The 16626-nt window shown below is 39.8% G+C and overlaps 1 protein-coding gene across 1 annotated transcript in view; it reads left to right on the forward strand.

Moving 5' to 3' along the window:
• The window catches only part of CRYZL1 (crystallin zeta like 1), a gene marked incomplete at its 5' end in the record, with an annotated part of 31994 nt that extends 15709 nt beyond the window's left edge, over window positions 1-16285 (forward strand). The window contains 8 exons of the mRNA XM_006032642.3: window positions 885-1018; window positions 2851-2962; window positions 7544-7564; window positions 9970-10068; window positions 11684-11805; window positions 12288-12393; window positions 13708-13753; window positions 14409-16285. Coding sequence (XP_006032704.2) covers window positions 885-1018; window positions 2851-2962; window positions 7544-7564; window positions 9970-10068; window positions 11684-11805; window positions 12288-12393; window positions 13708-13753; window positions 14409-14508 — 740 coding nt within the window. The remainder of the gene's footprint in view (window positions 1-884; window positions 1019-2850; window positions 2963-7543; window positions 7565-9969; window positions 10069-11683; window positions 11806-12287; window positions 12394-13707; window positions 13754-14408) is intronic.
• Window positions 16286-16626: the final 341 nt, after the last annotated feature.

Here is a 16626-nt window from a genome sequence, read left to right on the forward strand (position 1 = left end):
TCATTGGGTTAACTGTATGCTGGGATTTTAGCTAAGTTAGCATCACTTCCTAGGTCAATGCTAAATTCTCAGCTGAACCATTTAGATTGCCTATATGAGAAACAAATGCATTTCTACCTGGAAAGTCTAGTTTGCAATGTGACTCTGGATTTATCATGCTCTACCAGCATGTGGGTAAAGCTCAAAACTCCATAATACTTTTAATGGTGCAAAATAGTGACATAGCTTCCCCAAGCATTGATATCTTGGCCTTTAGATGTTGTGCATGGTTGCAAGTTAAAACACCCCATTGTGAAATATAAGGGTCCAAAAATGTAAGATATACATATGTTATAAAAACATTTGGAAAAAGTTCCAACATGTGCTCAAATAAAGCCTTCAGCATATGAGTTGAACCCATTTTTTCATTCTCTTTGAGGATTCTCAGTGCAAAAGGAAGTAGAGAGAACCTTTTAAGATTTATTTCCGTTGGGAACTTTTGAGGGGCCAGGGTACAAGGGGTTCTTTTAAAAAAAAAAACAACAAAAAAACCCCCCAAAACCAAAAACCCACGGTATTTTAATTTGAACCGAAGGGCTCAGTTTGCTGCAGAGATGACATGATCTGTTCTTTAAGGCAGCAAATGCCTTTCTCCACTCGAATGATTCCATCTGTCCATGTAATAACACATGCAGCAGCATTGTGCTATTACCTTCAGGAAATGGAAAAGTATTTATTTGGGCAAATGTCCTGGTTTTTGATAATTTTTTTCTCTCTTATGTGAAGTGGTAAAAGAGCCAGGAATAAAATCTGTCATAAAAATTGTTCTTATTGAAATATCACAACCTTACCCACCCACTGCTTTTTTCCCTTGTTTGTTTGTTTGTTTTTCTTTTTTCCAATAGTTCGCAAACCAGAAAAAGTCTGTTGGGTTGAAGCAGCAGGGACCCTCCGTGATGGTGTACGAGCATATACAGCTCTACATTACCTTTCCGATGTCTCTCCTGGAAAAACTGTCCTAGTAATGGATGGAGCAAGTGTAGGTAACACTGCTGTTGCCCTACAGACATGCCTTTTAAAATAGTTTAGGAATAGCTTCTTAGTCACATTTCATAATTTACTTACCTCTGCCACCTAGTTATCAAGGAGGGGCAGAGGATTTGCCATGAGCAGTCAGGCTAATAGGATCTGCTACCCTACTTCTGGTTGTGTCCTTTACTAAGCAGTTCACACAGAAAAAAGGGAAAAGGATATTCCATATAATGCATTGGGCGAATCTTATACATGTGGGCACAGGATTGGGAATTATTACTTGCTCTTTACTTTTAATGCTGTATGCCAATTATTGCTGGCAGAAGCAGTCTCTAGTTTGACTTCCTTTTCCCACTTCCACCTTTAATTTTCTCTCATGTTGTTGTTTAATTTAGTATTACTGTCCTGTTAACTGTCGATGAAGCTGTTAAGCTCACTGAAGCAAAGTACCATTAACGTAATTGTGGCTTTGCAGTATACACAAGATACCAAGTGATTGGAGCTGGTCCTTTGGGAGCAGTTCATCCTTAAGCAACCAACCTCAAAGACATCCTCTGTGCCATTCCCTGTAAATGCAGCTGTCATTTCTTTTCATCACCGGGCCTGCAGTTGGAGCTATGGCTATTTAAGCTGTTTCTAGAGGTGCACCGATACATCGGTCCGATATTGGATCAGTACCAAAATAAAACTAGCTGTATTGGATATCAGCCTGATGGGGCCAATAATTTGGCTGATAAGTGCCCGTGATGCGCGCAGCCACAGCGCAGCACAGAGGCAGTGAGGAACACAGCCCAGCAGCTTGGAGAGCTGCCTTCAGCTGGTAAGTCCAGTGTGGTGGAAGTGGGGAGGGGGGCAGATCAGTGCCCCCCCCCCGTGGTGAGAGAGGGGGTAGAGGAGGCAGCTTCTGCCACTGCTTGCACCCTGGGAGGGTGGAGGCCATGTGCCCCCTGGATCTGCACAGGGTGGGGCGGTCTGCAGCCGGGGCTGTGTGAGGCTCTTCTCAGCGGGGGCTGGGCTCGGAGCGGGTGCCTGCTGCCCTGGGAGGAGGTTGCATCCGCCCCACATTTCATTGCAGCTCCACTGCCAGCACCGCCACTGCCAGCCACCTGGCACAGCCCCAGCTCTTCCTGGCGTATGGGTGGAGGCGGGGCACTGAGCCAGGGCTACATCAGTGGCTGGCAGCGGCGGCACTGGGAGCAGAGCAACAGTGAAATCTCGGGTGGATGCAGCCTCCTCCCAGCACCACTGGCGCCTGCTTTGAGCCCAGCCCCCACCAAGAAGAGCCTTGCGCAGCCCTGCACAGATCTGGAGGGCACATGCTCCCCTGCCCTCCCGGGGTGCAAGCAGTGGCAGGTGCACCTCCCCCACCCCGCCTGGGCAGCCCTTGCCCCTGCTCCCTCCCTCACCACAGGGGGTGTTGATCTGCTTCCCCCACACCCCTTCCCTCCCCTCTCCCCATCCACCACACTGGACTTGCCAGCTGGAGGCAGCTGTATCAGAAATCTGGTCAGTATTGGCTGATATGCCTCCTGAAATATTGGCTATAGGTATCGGCCCCAAAAATCTCTGTTGGTGCACCCCTAGTTGTTTCCTTATCTCATAAAACCAGATGGGAAAGCTCTCTGAAGTTAGTGGATTTTTTTTCATTGACTTCAGTAGGAGCATGAGTAGATGCCCTAAAGATCTGATTTATCAATTCAGCCATATTTGGTTAATATATCAAAAAAGTTAAGCCTGTTCTCAAGATGTTCTTCTTTGGTCTTTCCAGACCCGCTCTTTCTTTAAAATTTATATTGGATTTCTGTGCTTGTAAACAAACCGGTGTAACTTCCTCTACAGCCATTTGGTACAATAGCTGTTCAGTTAGCACAACAGAGAGGAGCCAAAGTAATTTCTACAGCATATAGTCTTGAAGACAAGCAGTGCTTGGAGAGGCTGAGACCTACTGTGGGTGAGTTACAGCCTTTTATACTAACTTTAGAGAAATTCTTTCAACTATAATTTTCAGCTTTTCATTTTATTTTGGGAGCTGAAATCTAAAATGGAAACTTGGAAAAAAAATCTTGTTATACAATATAAAAATGTATTCTAAGCTGTATTCAGGTGCATGTAGCTTATATTTTTAGATGCATGTAAGAGGGTTTTTATTCTCCAGGTCTTGTGTTAGCTATCTTCCAATACTTCTCAGCTCACAATTGTGCTACATTAATGTTTGCTTTTGGCAAACTATTTAGTTAGTCTCTTTGTGTAATAAATAGCATTGCTTGAGAGTAGTGTTACCTGACCAACCAGAGTAGGGAATCTAAGCTCTGTACCTGAACTAGAGTTTCAGATGCAATCATATGCCTGAAGTGAATATTCAGGAGTCTAAAATTAGAATTAAAAAGGACAATTTCTTTGTAATATGTTTATTGAGTCTGGCTTTAAGGTAGCGATATAATTTATTTGTAGAACTTAATAGATATCTGACAGTTTGGGGCAATTAGGCCTCAAGCGTTCAGTTGTCTGTGACTCCTTGGTTTCATGCTTGTTATGATATGCATTAGGATTATGGTCTAATTTAGGGCCATCTGGCTTCTTACTAGCTGGGTGCTACATGCTTCATAAGCTACACTAGCATGGGCCTCAGATCCCTTGGTTCCTTCCTCCCTGCACCAAGCATGTGGGTGCTTCTTCCCTCTGCACTGGGTATGTGGGTGCTCTGCCCACCCCACTGCACGAGTAGGGTACTGCCATCCCTCCCACCATGCTGCACCAGGCAAGTGGGCACTTCCTCTCCCCTCCCTTTGCACCAGACATGGATATTCCCCCCAGCCCAGCTGCCCCATGCATATGGGTGCAGGTCCCCAGCCCCACCTTCAGCTCTAATAGCATCTGATGAAGTTAGCTGCTGCATATGAAAGCTTACACGTCTCTGGTTTGGCCTATGAAGTGCAAATCTACCCTGCCTTCTGCCTGACTTCAGAGTAACATGGCTAACTACCTCTCTGCATAAAACTTTTGCAGTCATCTGTATTTTTCTAATTCTAATACATCCAAAGGAAAGAAATAAAGTGTTTCTTTATACAGACAATCTTCAATCTGAGGAGGATGGTGCGTATGATAAATCCAAAACTGTTGCCATCATTCACTTCATAGGGAAGATCATAAAGATAAATCTTGAGTCTGATTATTCTTCTTTCTCAAGTCACCACCACAACTACCAAAATAACTCCATTTGTTAAGAATACTTAAAACAAACAAACAAACAAAAAAACCAAAACCCAACAACTTCTGTGACTCCTTTTGTTAGGTATATTTCTGTTGCAATTAAAATAATTGCATAAATTTTAGCTGTTATAAAATCTGTTTCAATGGCATATTTATAAAGAAAACAATGTAATAATCACTGCACATATTGATTGATGTAGTAATAGAAATGATACATATGTGTCAAGATGAGATCTTAATAAAGGGATTAAGTTGAGGTTAATTGTCTGAATCTACCCCCCCCACCCCCCCCCAACTTTGCTTTATTATTTTCTATGTTAGCATTATTTTTTCCATCTTGGTTTTCCAAAAGGAGGGTTACAGCAGTTTTAAAATCCCAGCTGTTGGTCTGGGTGACCCACTAACAGCAAACATTGCTGACATGCAGGTACACATAGCATTGTCCTTGTATTCTCCCTGCTGGCTTTAGAATTGTAGAGCTGGCAGGGGAAAGAAATGAATAAATAACTGTTCTTTGAGATGCTCAAAGACCAGGATTCTTGTCAATTTTAATTCCCTTTGGCCTCGCAAGAAAGAGCTGTCAGTATGAGCACAGCAAAAACACAGTGTGTATGTGCACACCATGGTTGCACATTCACACGATTGCTATGCTGGTGGTTGCTTTGCTCCCAGGCTACCAGGTGGAATTTGGGTTGGAGTGTTGGTAATGTGGAAGGAAATAGGTTGCTATGCAGAGGATGCTGCGCAAAAGTTTAAAAAAACCCTCTCATTTTTAATGTTTGTTGACCTTGGCTACATTCTTTAACAGGGACCTGGAAATTTTTTTGTGCAGATGAAAACGATTTCAAAGCATTAACAAAATAAATGTGCAGACTTCTGGTTGCTGCTATCCCCTCATACCTTGAGGAAAAAGTAGTAAACAATGCATTTTCTTCTGTCCTTGTTCTCTTATCTTTAGTATTCTGTTTTTCTGTAATAGTAGATACTATCACAAGCATCTTAAACAGAACAGAATGTTTTCCTGCCCTCAGAGTGTTTAACTGTTTTTGATGCCTCCTGTCATAGGGTAGTACAAAATTGTGTTTACCAGGTACGTGAAAAAGAAACTAACTTTCAAATATATTGTAAATTGTCATTGTAGTATTTATGTGTGTATGTTCTGCTAATGCTATTAGAACATACTGGTCTACTTATTTAAAAAAATAAAATAAATCTGCAGTTTTCTTAAGTCATGGCACTATTGGTTGTGTTTATTATTATCCAGTCCTATAAAATACATATACAGCGCTGACCTTGTATGTTCTAATATAATGTGAATGTAACACGTCAGCTGCTGTTGGATAGAGGCTTATGGCAAACCTGCCAAATTTGATTGGACTACCTGATTAAAAACATTCTAAATTTGCAATCTTTGAAATAAGAAGCCATTCTTTTGTTGCTTACTGGTATGTTTTTTCAGCAACTGTCTTCATTTTACAGTTTTTTTAAATATATAAATATCTTTTTCCCATTCCAACAAAGGAATGCCCTCTCTATTTCAAAGATTGCAAATATTTATATCTATCTATATCTGTAACTTCTATATCTTTAGAAGTCAGTGGACTAAAATCAACAGCAGAACAGAGAAAAGTGTATTGAACTTGGTTATTCTAGTTCTCAAACTTTGGAATAGGGACAGATTATAAAGACAAGGAAGAAACTAAAAAACTTCATGTAGTACCCAAAAAGAGTACTAGCTGAAAACAGTGCTAGGGAAATCTGGTTAATTAGTCACTAGTCAAACGTGTCACTGATTCCCTTAGTCACTGCACCATATTGCTCCTTGTTGATATGTGGACAAATACCTTTGGCCAATTTGTAATCTATTAAAGTGTAATTAGTCACACCTACATTTATGCACATATAAAAACCCAGTGGATCTTGCTTCCAAAAGCAGTGGATACTTTTTCACTTTTTTTCGTTCAACAAGACATTAGATGATCTAGTGTTCCATTTTCCAGAATTGTATTTTACTAGCAATGAATACAAATGAAAAAAACTGATTTTACTTTATCACAATCATGCAGTTCTTACTACAAAATTTTACATTAAGCATTTAGCCATATAATCATGCAGTTCTCATAGCAAGCCACATGCTCCCAGTTTGCACTCTGGATTTTTGTAATGCGTATCTTCATTGACATGCCAAAGCATACAACATCCATATCATGAAAAATTTGAAAATGGCTAGCTACTGATAATGAATTGCTCATGGATTGTTAGTCATTTCAGTCTCCTTGGCACAAATAATTAATGGCCTGTTAATATAATTTTTCTGGTCAAAGAAGAGAAGGATGAACCATGTTAAAAATGGTTTTATGAGAAGTTTGTTCTAACGTTTAGAGGACTAAGGAGAAATCATTTTACAAGATCATAACTACTTACTCAAGTACAGTCTTCACTGACTAGGAAACTGTCGCAGCACCTTGTTAACAAGAAGCATGCTGAAACAGTATTGTGACTAATGCCATTTAAACTAGGAAGAGGTCACATTGACTCATTTTGCCAAATTCTAAGTGTTTGTTAAACATACCACCACATCAACTATGATGAAGAAAGAGTTTCCAAATAACTAGCCTATCACCTCTCACTACAACAGTTACGTACCAGTTACCCACTTTGTAATACTGACTTCAAATAACTTTGAAAAACATTTATTCCATAATTTACACTTGTGTGTAGGTTGTAGTCATGTTAGTCTAAGGACATAGGCAGACAAGGTTCTTTGGGTGAATCTGATATCTTTTATTAGACCAACTTAAATAGCTGGAAAACAATTATTAAGCAAGCTTTCAGGTTCAAAAACCCTTCATCAGGCTAAGGAAGTTTCTGCAGAAACTTCCTTAGCTTGACAAAGGGTTTTTGAACCCAAAAGCTTCACCCAGATTCACCCAAAGAACCTTGTCTGCCATAATTTACACTTGTAATTTTAATACCATCTTGAATTGCTCTTTTTGTCATGGTATGATTTTTACTGATTGATCAAAGACAGTAAGAAGAGAACACCCAAGGTGCATCCCACTGAGATGTGACACTTGGGCATCCCTTTTGCATGCAAGAAATATGACTAGATACTAACTATTAACTAGAGAATTTTAAACACCACTGTGCTTTCAAACTACCGGAAGATGTGTCCTTATTTAAGAATTTGAATAGACATCAATTCTTAAGAAAAATGCATAAATAAAAGTTTGCTTTTGTTTTGATTTGGTAATTCTTTGAATTGCCCTCATTCATACATCCTTCTCTCCCCTTTCTCTTTTCCTTTCTTAATTTCAAAAAGGTACGAGGCAGCCTTTAGTAGGTAAGTCCAGTTTGCACATTTAATTTTAGTCTTACATTTTGTATATATGCTTCTAATTTGCCTTGTGGTTTCAGTTATGGTGATATTAAAGGGCAAAAACTTTATTCCTGAGGCTTATAGACAATTTGTCTACTTTATTCTGCAAGCTGGAGGAGGTTTGCTACTTCCTTATCCTGGAAGTTCCTGATATCTTTACTGTATAGCTGGTGCAACATAAGGGAAACCTTAACGACAACTTTTAGTTCAAGAACGTTTTGGGAGCCTATAACGCAAAATTATGTAATGGCATATATAGGACTTAACAGGTTAAAAGTAAAAATGACTATATTAATCCATACAGCACCTCTGTGAAGTAAGTAGCATTATTATCACCAGGGATCCTGGTTTTCCATGTTTTAAAAATTATCTGATTAAAAGACCCAAAATCCTTATTTTTTTCTCAATTAAAATGAAGCGCCATTATATAGGTATCAATTGAACACAATGTTTTATTGATATATTTACAGTTTTTAAGCAATTTGGAAGCCTCAATCATTATAATAAAATAAATTCTGAATACCTTATATTTTGGTGTTTGCTTTTTGGGTTTTTTATCATAGAAAATCAGAGCTCCCCTGCCCCTTTCACTCACAAGGACACCTATCCAGTTGCAGTAGTCGCCCTACTGCTTTGTGGCGCTGAGCAACCCTGATGTGCTGGTGCCCTGGACATGCCATTGCCTTTCACTCCCAAGCCACACCCCCTCCCCAGACCTTTTGGTGGCCCACACCCTCCCAGGCCTGGTAGTGCCCCTCTCTTTCGACACACAGCCTCCTGGCCTGCAGCTCCCTGCCCCCCTCCCCTCCCCCCATCTCTGCCAGAGAGGGCCCCCAGTTGCCAGGGCTATAGGACCTGGCAGCTGTATGCTGCCCACTCCCTCCTTCATGGGCGTCAGCAGTGCTCAAGTCCTAACTGCTGTATGCAGGAGGCTGCAGCAGCTGGAGCTAGGGAACAAAGCGTGGAGCCCTGGCCCCACTCTCCCCAGCTCAGTGGATGGCAAAGCCGGAGCAGAGCCCATGGCAGGCTGGAGAGGATGTGGGCTGCCCGCTGCAGGGCTCAGGGCTCCCCACCCTGCTGCCCTCCCTTTGGGGGGCCTCCACAGCCCAGTGGGCAGGACCCAGCATGGAAGGGTGGAGCAGGGCAGCGAGACTTGGTGCCACTGCTGCAGAGCGCACAACTCTGCACAAGTGCCCCTGCTGCTGCTGGGCAGGCAGCAGTGCATTGCCATGGCAGCACAGTTGGCGCGGGACTCCCAGTAGCAGCAGCAGCACTAAGTCTCACCAACCTGCTCTACCCTCACACACTGGATCCCACCTGCTAGGCTGAGGAGGCCCCCAGGGAGAGGGCGGAGAGCCCTGAGCCCTGCAGTCTGCAGCCCACATCCTTCCTCATCCAAGCATAAATGGGGAAGGGCACTCCCTAGGAGTGTGTGCAGTGGCAGGGAGCCAGCACATCCACCACCCCCCTGGTTAAGACCCCCGTAGCTCCATCCTGCTCCCCAGCCAGGCCCCATGGCTGCACATTCCCACCCTGGCCTTTGGACCCAGACACTACCCCACCTGGGCAACACACCCAGCCACCATCCCTGTTCCACCCCACCCTCACTGTAGCCATCTCAATCTGCACCCCCACGCATTGCCTGTGCTCCCCACTATAGACTTGCCTGCAGGCTGGTGGGGAAGCTGCTCTCCACCCCTGCCTGGCTATATTGCTAGCAACATGCATGTATGCGTGCACACATGTGTATGTAGCATTCCCTGCATCCCACTCAGCCAGCCTGCAAGGGCCAACCCATGATTTTCCACATTTTTCTCCTTTTAAAGGAGAAACCTGTGTTTTTGTATGGCAAACAGAAAACCCAGATCTCTAGTTATCACTGTATTATTTAGATAAAAGAAACCAGTACCACAGAATGAAAAGCATTGGCAAAGGAATAAAACAGTTTAGTGGTGCAGCCATGTTAGAATGTATTGCATCTTGATTAGCAGTAGTAACAGAGCTACAAGAACATAATATAATTTAACTAATTACTCCAGAACTTCGAGTTACTTGCTTTTGCTTTCGAACGTTGCTAGTAATGAAGATTTTAGTTAGCCTACTGGAATGCCAATATAGTTTACTACTTACTAACAGTAGATTGTTGTTATACTGCCAAACACTGCTGTACGTTTCATTTTTATGTTGTGTTAAGTATCATGTCTAATTTTCTGAAAATTCAGTCATCAATTTTAAGTAATTGAAGAATAGAAACTACTGTTTTTTTCTTTGTTGCAGTTTTATTTCCTAAGAATAGAAACTTAGTCTGCATGTGTTCTGCTTTTAAGCTAAGCTTTACTGTAACTGACCAAATACCTTGTCCTGTCCAGCTCGAGTGATTGATGTTTCAAATGGAAAGATTGATGTTGCAGAAAGCTGTTTGGAGGAAACAGGTGGCCTGGGAGTAGATATTGTCCTAGATGCTGGAGGTGTGTAACTGTTGGAAAATTTCTCTATTGAACAGTATTAAATATTTCTATTGTTGATAAATTGTGACATGCCTCTTTGAAATCAGAGCTACCAAACAGATTAACAGGCTGGTTGTCTGTTCCCCTGTTGTATACATGTATACCACCACTGGATGAACCATCTTAAATATTTGTAGTCATGTCACTCAAGGGAAAGCAAACCAGTATGGCTAGATAATGTTGAATGTTTCACAGATTAGTACTAGTTGTGTAGCAGTCATTTTAGTAAATGGATTGCTTTTTAAATAAAGGTATTTAGCTGTTTGCTCCACAAATTATTTTCTGTGGACATTGTACAGCTCTTCAATTAAATTCAACATGTATTTTTCTGTTGTTAAAATAAAGCACTACTTATGCAAAAGGACAGTGTTGGGACAAGAACAAATTGTTGAAAGCCCAGACTAGAAATTTAAAAGAATATTTCAAACTATCAGAAGTGACATTTGGAACTGCCTTCCAGGAGAACCAGTGGGAGCAAACGCTGTAACTTCTGGGGGGGATAGAAGGTTAATGTGTTTAGCAATGTAGTGATGTGACATGGTTGTCTACTGTAACCAGGGACTGGACTTGATAACCCACAAGATCCTGTCTAGTCCTGTATTCTGAAAAATTAATCTCCCAAATTCTTCATCATATAATTTGTTTCAGGTTGAAATAACAGAAAAGCTGTCAGTTGCAAAGTCTGTCCTTATCACTGTTTATGTTCTCATAGTTTAATGCAGGGGTGGCCCACCAATGCACAGGTGGCACAGGCAGCCTCCGCATGACACACAGCAGGTTGGGGAGGGGCCAGGCAGCACCATGGCAGATAGGGCAGGGAGCAGAAAGCAGAGCATCAGATCAGGCAGGGGGCACAGAACAGAAAGCTAAACAGCAGATTGGGAAAGGGAAAGGGATAGGTGAGGCACTTGGGGCTCATTTGTGTCATTCCAGCCAAAAAAGGTTGGCCCCCATTGGTTTAATGGGTAAACCAAGGGACACAAATCTCCAGTGCTGTCAGTCCAGCGTCTTCTGCGAGTACTCAGAACCAGAGCAAAAGTGAATAAATTAGCTGAGAATACTTGTTATATTATTATTTTTATTTTCAACTGAAATTGTAGGACCTTTTGGAATAACTTCCTCTGAGACTTCTTTTAGTGTGCGTGTATGAGTGTGTGTGTGTGTGTGTGTGTGCATGTACACGACCACACACAATTTCATAGGTACTCTGTTTTTTGTAGTTATTTCCATTAAAGACACATTCAGGTGTAACTATTCATTGCTACATTACCAGGTATCAATATTTGGTTTTATTAAATTGCACACTTTTACAAATAAATACACCTTAAAAGTAATATTTATTCCATTTTAAATAGCTTTAGAATCAATTTAAGGTTGATTCCTAGAAGTACAGTATTAAAAAGAAGGAACTTATAAAAGTTCCCTGGCTATATAGTTTTCAGTGCTCTTCAGGGAAAAATACTGTAGTATTAGTTTAATGTATACAAAACGTTTTTCTTCTTATGGATGCTTTGTGCTGAATACTAATTTTTTATAATTAAGTTATGAATTGACCATAACTTTCATATTTTTTTAGTGAGGTTATACAGCAAAGAAGATGAGTCAAACTTAAAATCGCAACTTCTGCCACATAAGCATGATATCATTACACTTCTTGGTGTTGGAGGACACTGGATAACTACAGAAAGAAATCTCCAGGCAAGGCATACATTCTGCAAGTTAGCGTTAACCACAGCATTTATTTTAGGACAGAAGTCCATGGAGCACTCTCACAGCTTAATGGTTTCCCACTGTTAAATATCAGCTTGATTCATACAAAAACCTTGATATTTATTTCCAAAGCAGCAGGAAACACTTATCTTGTGAAAACATTAATAATAGTCTTTTTGTTTCCTTTATATAAGATAGAAGATTAATTTTATAAAAAGTAGTTGAGTAGAAAAGAAATGACTGTCATAGCATAGTTTGCTGTCTCATTTTGTAAAGGTGAATTCTGTTGGGCTTGGAGTACTAGAACTTTTTCCAGTTATAGAAGTACTGTTTTTAAAAAATGTATTTTAACTGTTTTGGATTGGCTAATTTGTGATGTGGTTGGAAGGGTTTTTCATCTTTTACTGATAAATTAACTAGCCAGTTTTTGGAAAATGTAGCATAATGGTACTTTTATTATTTTATATAAGTTGGACCCTCCAGACAGCAATTGCCTGTTCCTTAAAGGAGCAACAGTCTCTTTTCTGAACGATGAAGTTTGGAATTTGTCAACTGTACAGCAAGGAAAGTATCTTTATATCCTTTTAAAAGTGATATTAACCATCACCCAGTAACCTGCTTGAAAATTACTAGCATAGACTCTGATCTATCAAAACACTAAATCAGAAACCTAAAATTTAACACTACTTAAAATATAATTTCTTTATACATTTATTGTATTGAATGTCACCTGCTTATTGTTTAAACCAGGTATTTATTTGGATTCCATCTGCATATATATTGATGTAAAAAAAAATCTTAACTTTTGGTTATATTTTTATCTTCATAAGGACTGTACTGTAAGACAACATTCCTCATTTGCCAATTCTGTTATCTGTATTTTGTTGAGCAAATTGTGTGTATATTGGGCAGACAAATGACTCCATATACATATGGTCTGCATCTTTTTCTTGCATGGTTACACACTGAGCTGCTTAGTAATATAACAGTCCTTGGCAGTGGGTCATCTTGAACAGATGAGCCACTGCTCAATTTTGGTTGTCATAACCCTCCCTGTTTCTGTACTGCACTGCAGATCATGAGATCTGCTGAATCATTTTCACAGTTCAGCAGAAAAGCACAGGAAAGTAAAGACTAAGTCACTGCCTTCTAGAAAAGTGCTAACTATATTAACACACTTTGGGAAAGGGAAGTTCCTCCTCCCTTTTCCACTAAATTGCACAATAGTTTAGCTAAAGTCGAGCAGACCAAGGAAGTGTGGGGAGGGAAGCAAGTAATCACAAAACTGCTTCTTAAAGATTATTCTTTGACATTTGTGTTTAGTATAACTGAATTAGTTTTCCTGATTTTTTTTTTTTTAATGGTTAGTCAGTCTGAAAAGTACAGTTTCTAATTGTGGCTTGTAATAAGCTATCTAGACAAATAGAATTTCTTTTGTCACCCCTGAAGTTATAACCAGAAAGCATATATTTTAGCATGTTGGATATCATCAGATGGTTAAACAGAGTAACCTCACCTTGAATTCTTATTTAGAAACATTGCATACACCTGTGTTACAGTATTTGTGCTTCTTAACTATTTTACATAAATAACAGAAGAGACCATATGGAGAGCAGATTGAAATAGCTTCTTTGAACTAGCTAATACATTTCCCTTAAAATTGAATTAACCTAACTTAATTTTTTCATGACTGATAAAATGCTAACAACTAAAACCTTCTTTTCCCTATTGACATGAAGGTAAAACTCGGATGAGCTCTGCTTCCAGTTTTTAAATCATCTTATTTTTAGGCCCTGAGCTTGGCAAAGCTGCACAGATACAGGTACATGGAGAATTTGGCCTTAGAGCCTTGTGGGTATGTGTTATCACCTTGACAAACCCCTCAGATACGTATCTTAGAAGATATAATGGAGAAGTTATCAAGTAATGTGTTCAGGTAAGACAACAGAACAGTGGCATACAGTATAATACAATGAAAAGAAACAGTGTGATTAGAAATACCTGTTTGGCAGAATCTCAGCACTATATAATGAGAGTTTGCTTTATATAAAACTTGTTACTGTTGTCTGAGTGGTAATGAGGCAGGTTGACCAAAAAGATGGTTTGTGTCCTATTCCAATTCCTTGTTTATGCACTGAGAACCAGGAAGTCCCTCAAACGCAGCCCTTTCTTTTCCTATGGAAAGAACTCATTACATAGCATATGTAATTGAGAAAGTGGTATTGGCTGTACAGAAAGACAGGTCTTTGAGGTTTTTCTCTTTCAGAAGAATGACAGTTTTTGTAGAATTTGAAGCTGCCACAAAAGCATAAAATGAGAGATTCTCATACATGGGGTGGGAAGTTTAGCACTCCCATCCATCAAAAAGGATTTCTTTTTCCAAAAGGATGTCTTAATTAAACTTCTGTTTCCTGTTTGCTTTAGACCTTTGCCTCTTTTCTAGGGATCCTAGCAGAGCTATAGAACTTTTCACTTTGTTCAAGGAGTAAAGTTTACATTGTATAAAGTAAAGTCTATAACACTAGTCCTGGAATGGTTTTATTGATCTGAGTATGTACACCAGACGCTTCTGACAGATGTCTCCTTTCTAGGCCTCAGTTGGATGAACCAGTCCCATTGTATGAAGCCAAAGTTTCTATGGAAATGGTTCAGAAGAATCAAGCAAGAAAAAGACAAGTCATCCAGTTCTAAAGCACAATTTCCTGGTTTCCAAGACAGTGAAGGACATTGGAGCTATGTATATTTGAGAAGTAAAGTAATGTGCAACTAACTAGTTTTCAAAGAGCTCTGTAACTTGCATTCAAGGATCCTTTGTATTTCAGGATAAATGATCTGTGAAATTGCTGGTGTTGAGATTTAGGTTTCCCTGGATTATATCCAATAGAATGTTCCATCGGTAACTTTAAAGAGATACCTCCACCCTGTCACCCTCCTCCCAACTAATTAGTTAACATCTTTATCTGAAAGATTAGAGGAAAAATATTTCTGGGGGGGTTTTTTCAATGGGTTTACATTTTTGCATTTGAAAGCATTTAGTCTTCAGTGCTGTATGTAGCCTCTCCAGGTCTTTAATCTGTTTTAAATGGACAGAGGGAAATGAAAATGTAGTCATAAACCAGCAAAATAGGCAAGGGGTTCTCAGGGTAGGCATGTGCTTGACACAACGTAAAACTTTGTTTTGTAAAGACTTATCATCCCTTCAAGAAGTGAATTTACCACCTATGAACTGTAAAATCAGCACCATCAAACTTCTTATATACTTACATAAAATTAGAACATAAATGTGGATGGAAGCTTATCTGAGCCTTTTTCATGGTTCAATGCACTTTACTGTACATAACGTATAACTTTTATATTATTAAAAGGCTAGGAAATGTAAACTAGTTTTCAACCACTGACACTTTCTCAAACACCCTCTGTCCTCTCACAACCTTTCATCTCTATGCTTTAATTTCAACTATTCCCCATCCTCTAGGAAGAAACCTACTTCTCTCCTTTCCTATGGCTGATGGCCTCCCACTTCTTACTGTCTGAGATTTGCAGCATGCTGTTCTATTAATCTAGGTACCATTTGTTGGTAAGGATGACTCAGATTTCTGTGCACCAGCACTTTGAACCACTGTAACAACTTTGAAATCTGTATGAGACTCAGGATCAAATCTATGTAACAAAACCTTGGTGAACATTTTTTCTTTCCATGCACTGGAATTATAGTGTATGCTTAGTAAATCACATAATGCAGGTTTATAAGAATATAAAGCAATCTTGTTTATTGCTGTGTGAGGAGGTCTTATTTTACTGCTTTTGTGATGCAATTCAGGCTTACGAATAAGCACTTTAACATACAAAACCTTTAAAACTACATCAAGAAATTGATTCTCCATTTGAAATAGGTCCTAAACCCATGATCTGTCCAGCTGTGTTTATTATGATATTTTCCTCCTGGTTATGCCCCAATTTGGCATTTGCAAATAGAAAAGCAGAAAAAGAGTGGGACTAGAAATAAGTATAGATACTAATCTAGATCAGGTTTAACAAAACAAGGAAAAATAAGTCACTAACACAATTGGAAAGAGAAGATTTGTGATGCTTACAGCTCCTTGTCTGTCTAATTTTACTGTAACCCCTTCACCTTTGCTTGCAGATAACAACAGTTGCAGGAAACATGTATGCAATAAGCTACAGGTGGAATACCCCTAACCTAACCATCTCTTGGTTTCTTTTTCAGCTGAATTAGTTAAGAAATTAATCTAATTTATTTTATCTGTTGAGTTTTATAAACTCCTGTTTACATTTTTAAATTAGTCTGAAGTTGTTAGTATGGTCTTAAGTAGGATGTTTTTCATGAAAGTTTAGGCATACCTAATTTAGTTAAACTGCTAGGGTATTTATACACATGCTCCAGGAGTGGGGTGGGAGGTGCTTTAATTAAAGCGGCTCTCACATCTGGCAATCTTACTGACATAAAAGTCTCAAAACAGGGTGAGGAATCCAAGCAGGATCCTTCAACTTTCTATAGAGGCAGATATTCCCTGAAGGCAAGATTAGAAATCAAGGTGGCAAAGCCCTTTGGAAGTAAAGGGACTAATAAAAGTCCCTTTCTTTTTTTTTTTTAATCTTGGCATAAAGCCACACTGAAGATAAGGTAGAGTTGCACCTTAAGGGTGCGTATGCATGAGCAAGAGTCTCAGTAATAAGTGGCAGGCTCTAAAGTGCCTGGAACATCTCATGCATCAGCGTCCCTGTTCAACGAGCTTTAGATAAAATACCTCCGCCACCATTTGGAAATGTGGGGACACACATGAGACG

This window comes from Alligator sinensis, unplaced genomic scaffold (genome assembly GCF_000455745.1).
Source record: "Alligator sinensis unplaced genomic scaffold, ASM45574v1 scaffold996_1, whole genome shotgun sequence".
In the NCBI taxonomy this organism is placed as follows: domain Eukaryota; kingdom Metazoa; phylum Chordata; order Crocodylia; family Alligatoridae; genus Alligator; species Alligator sinensis.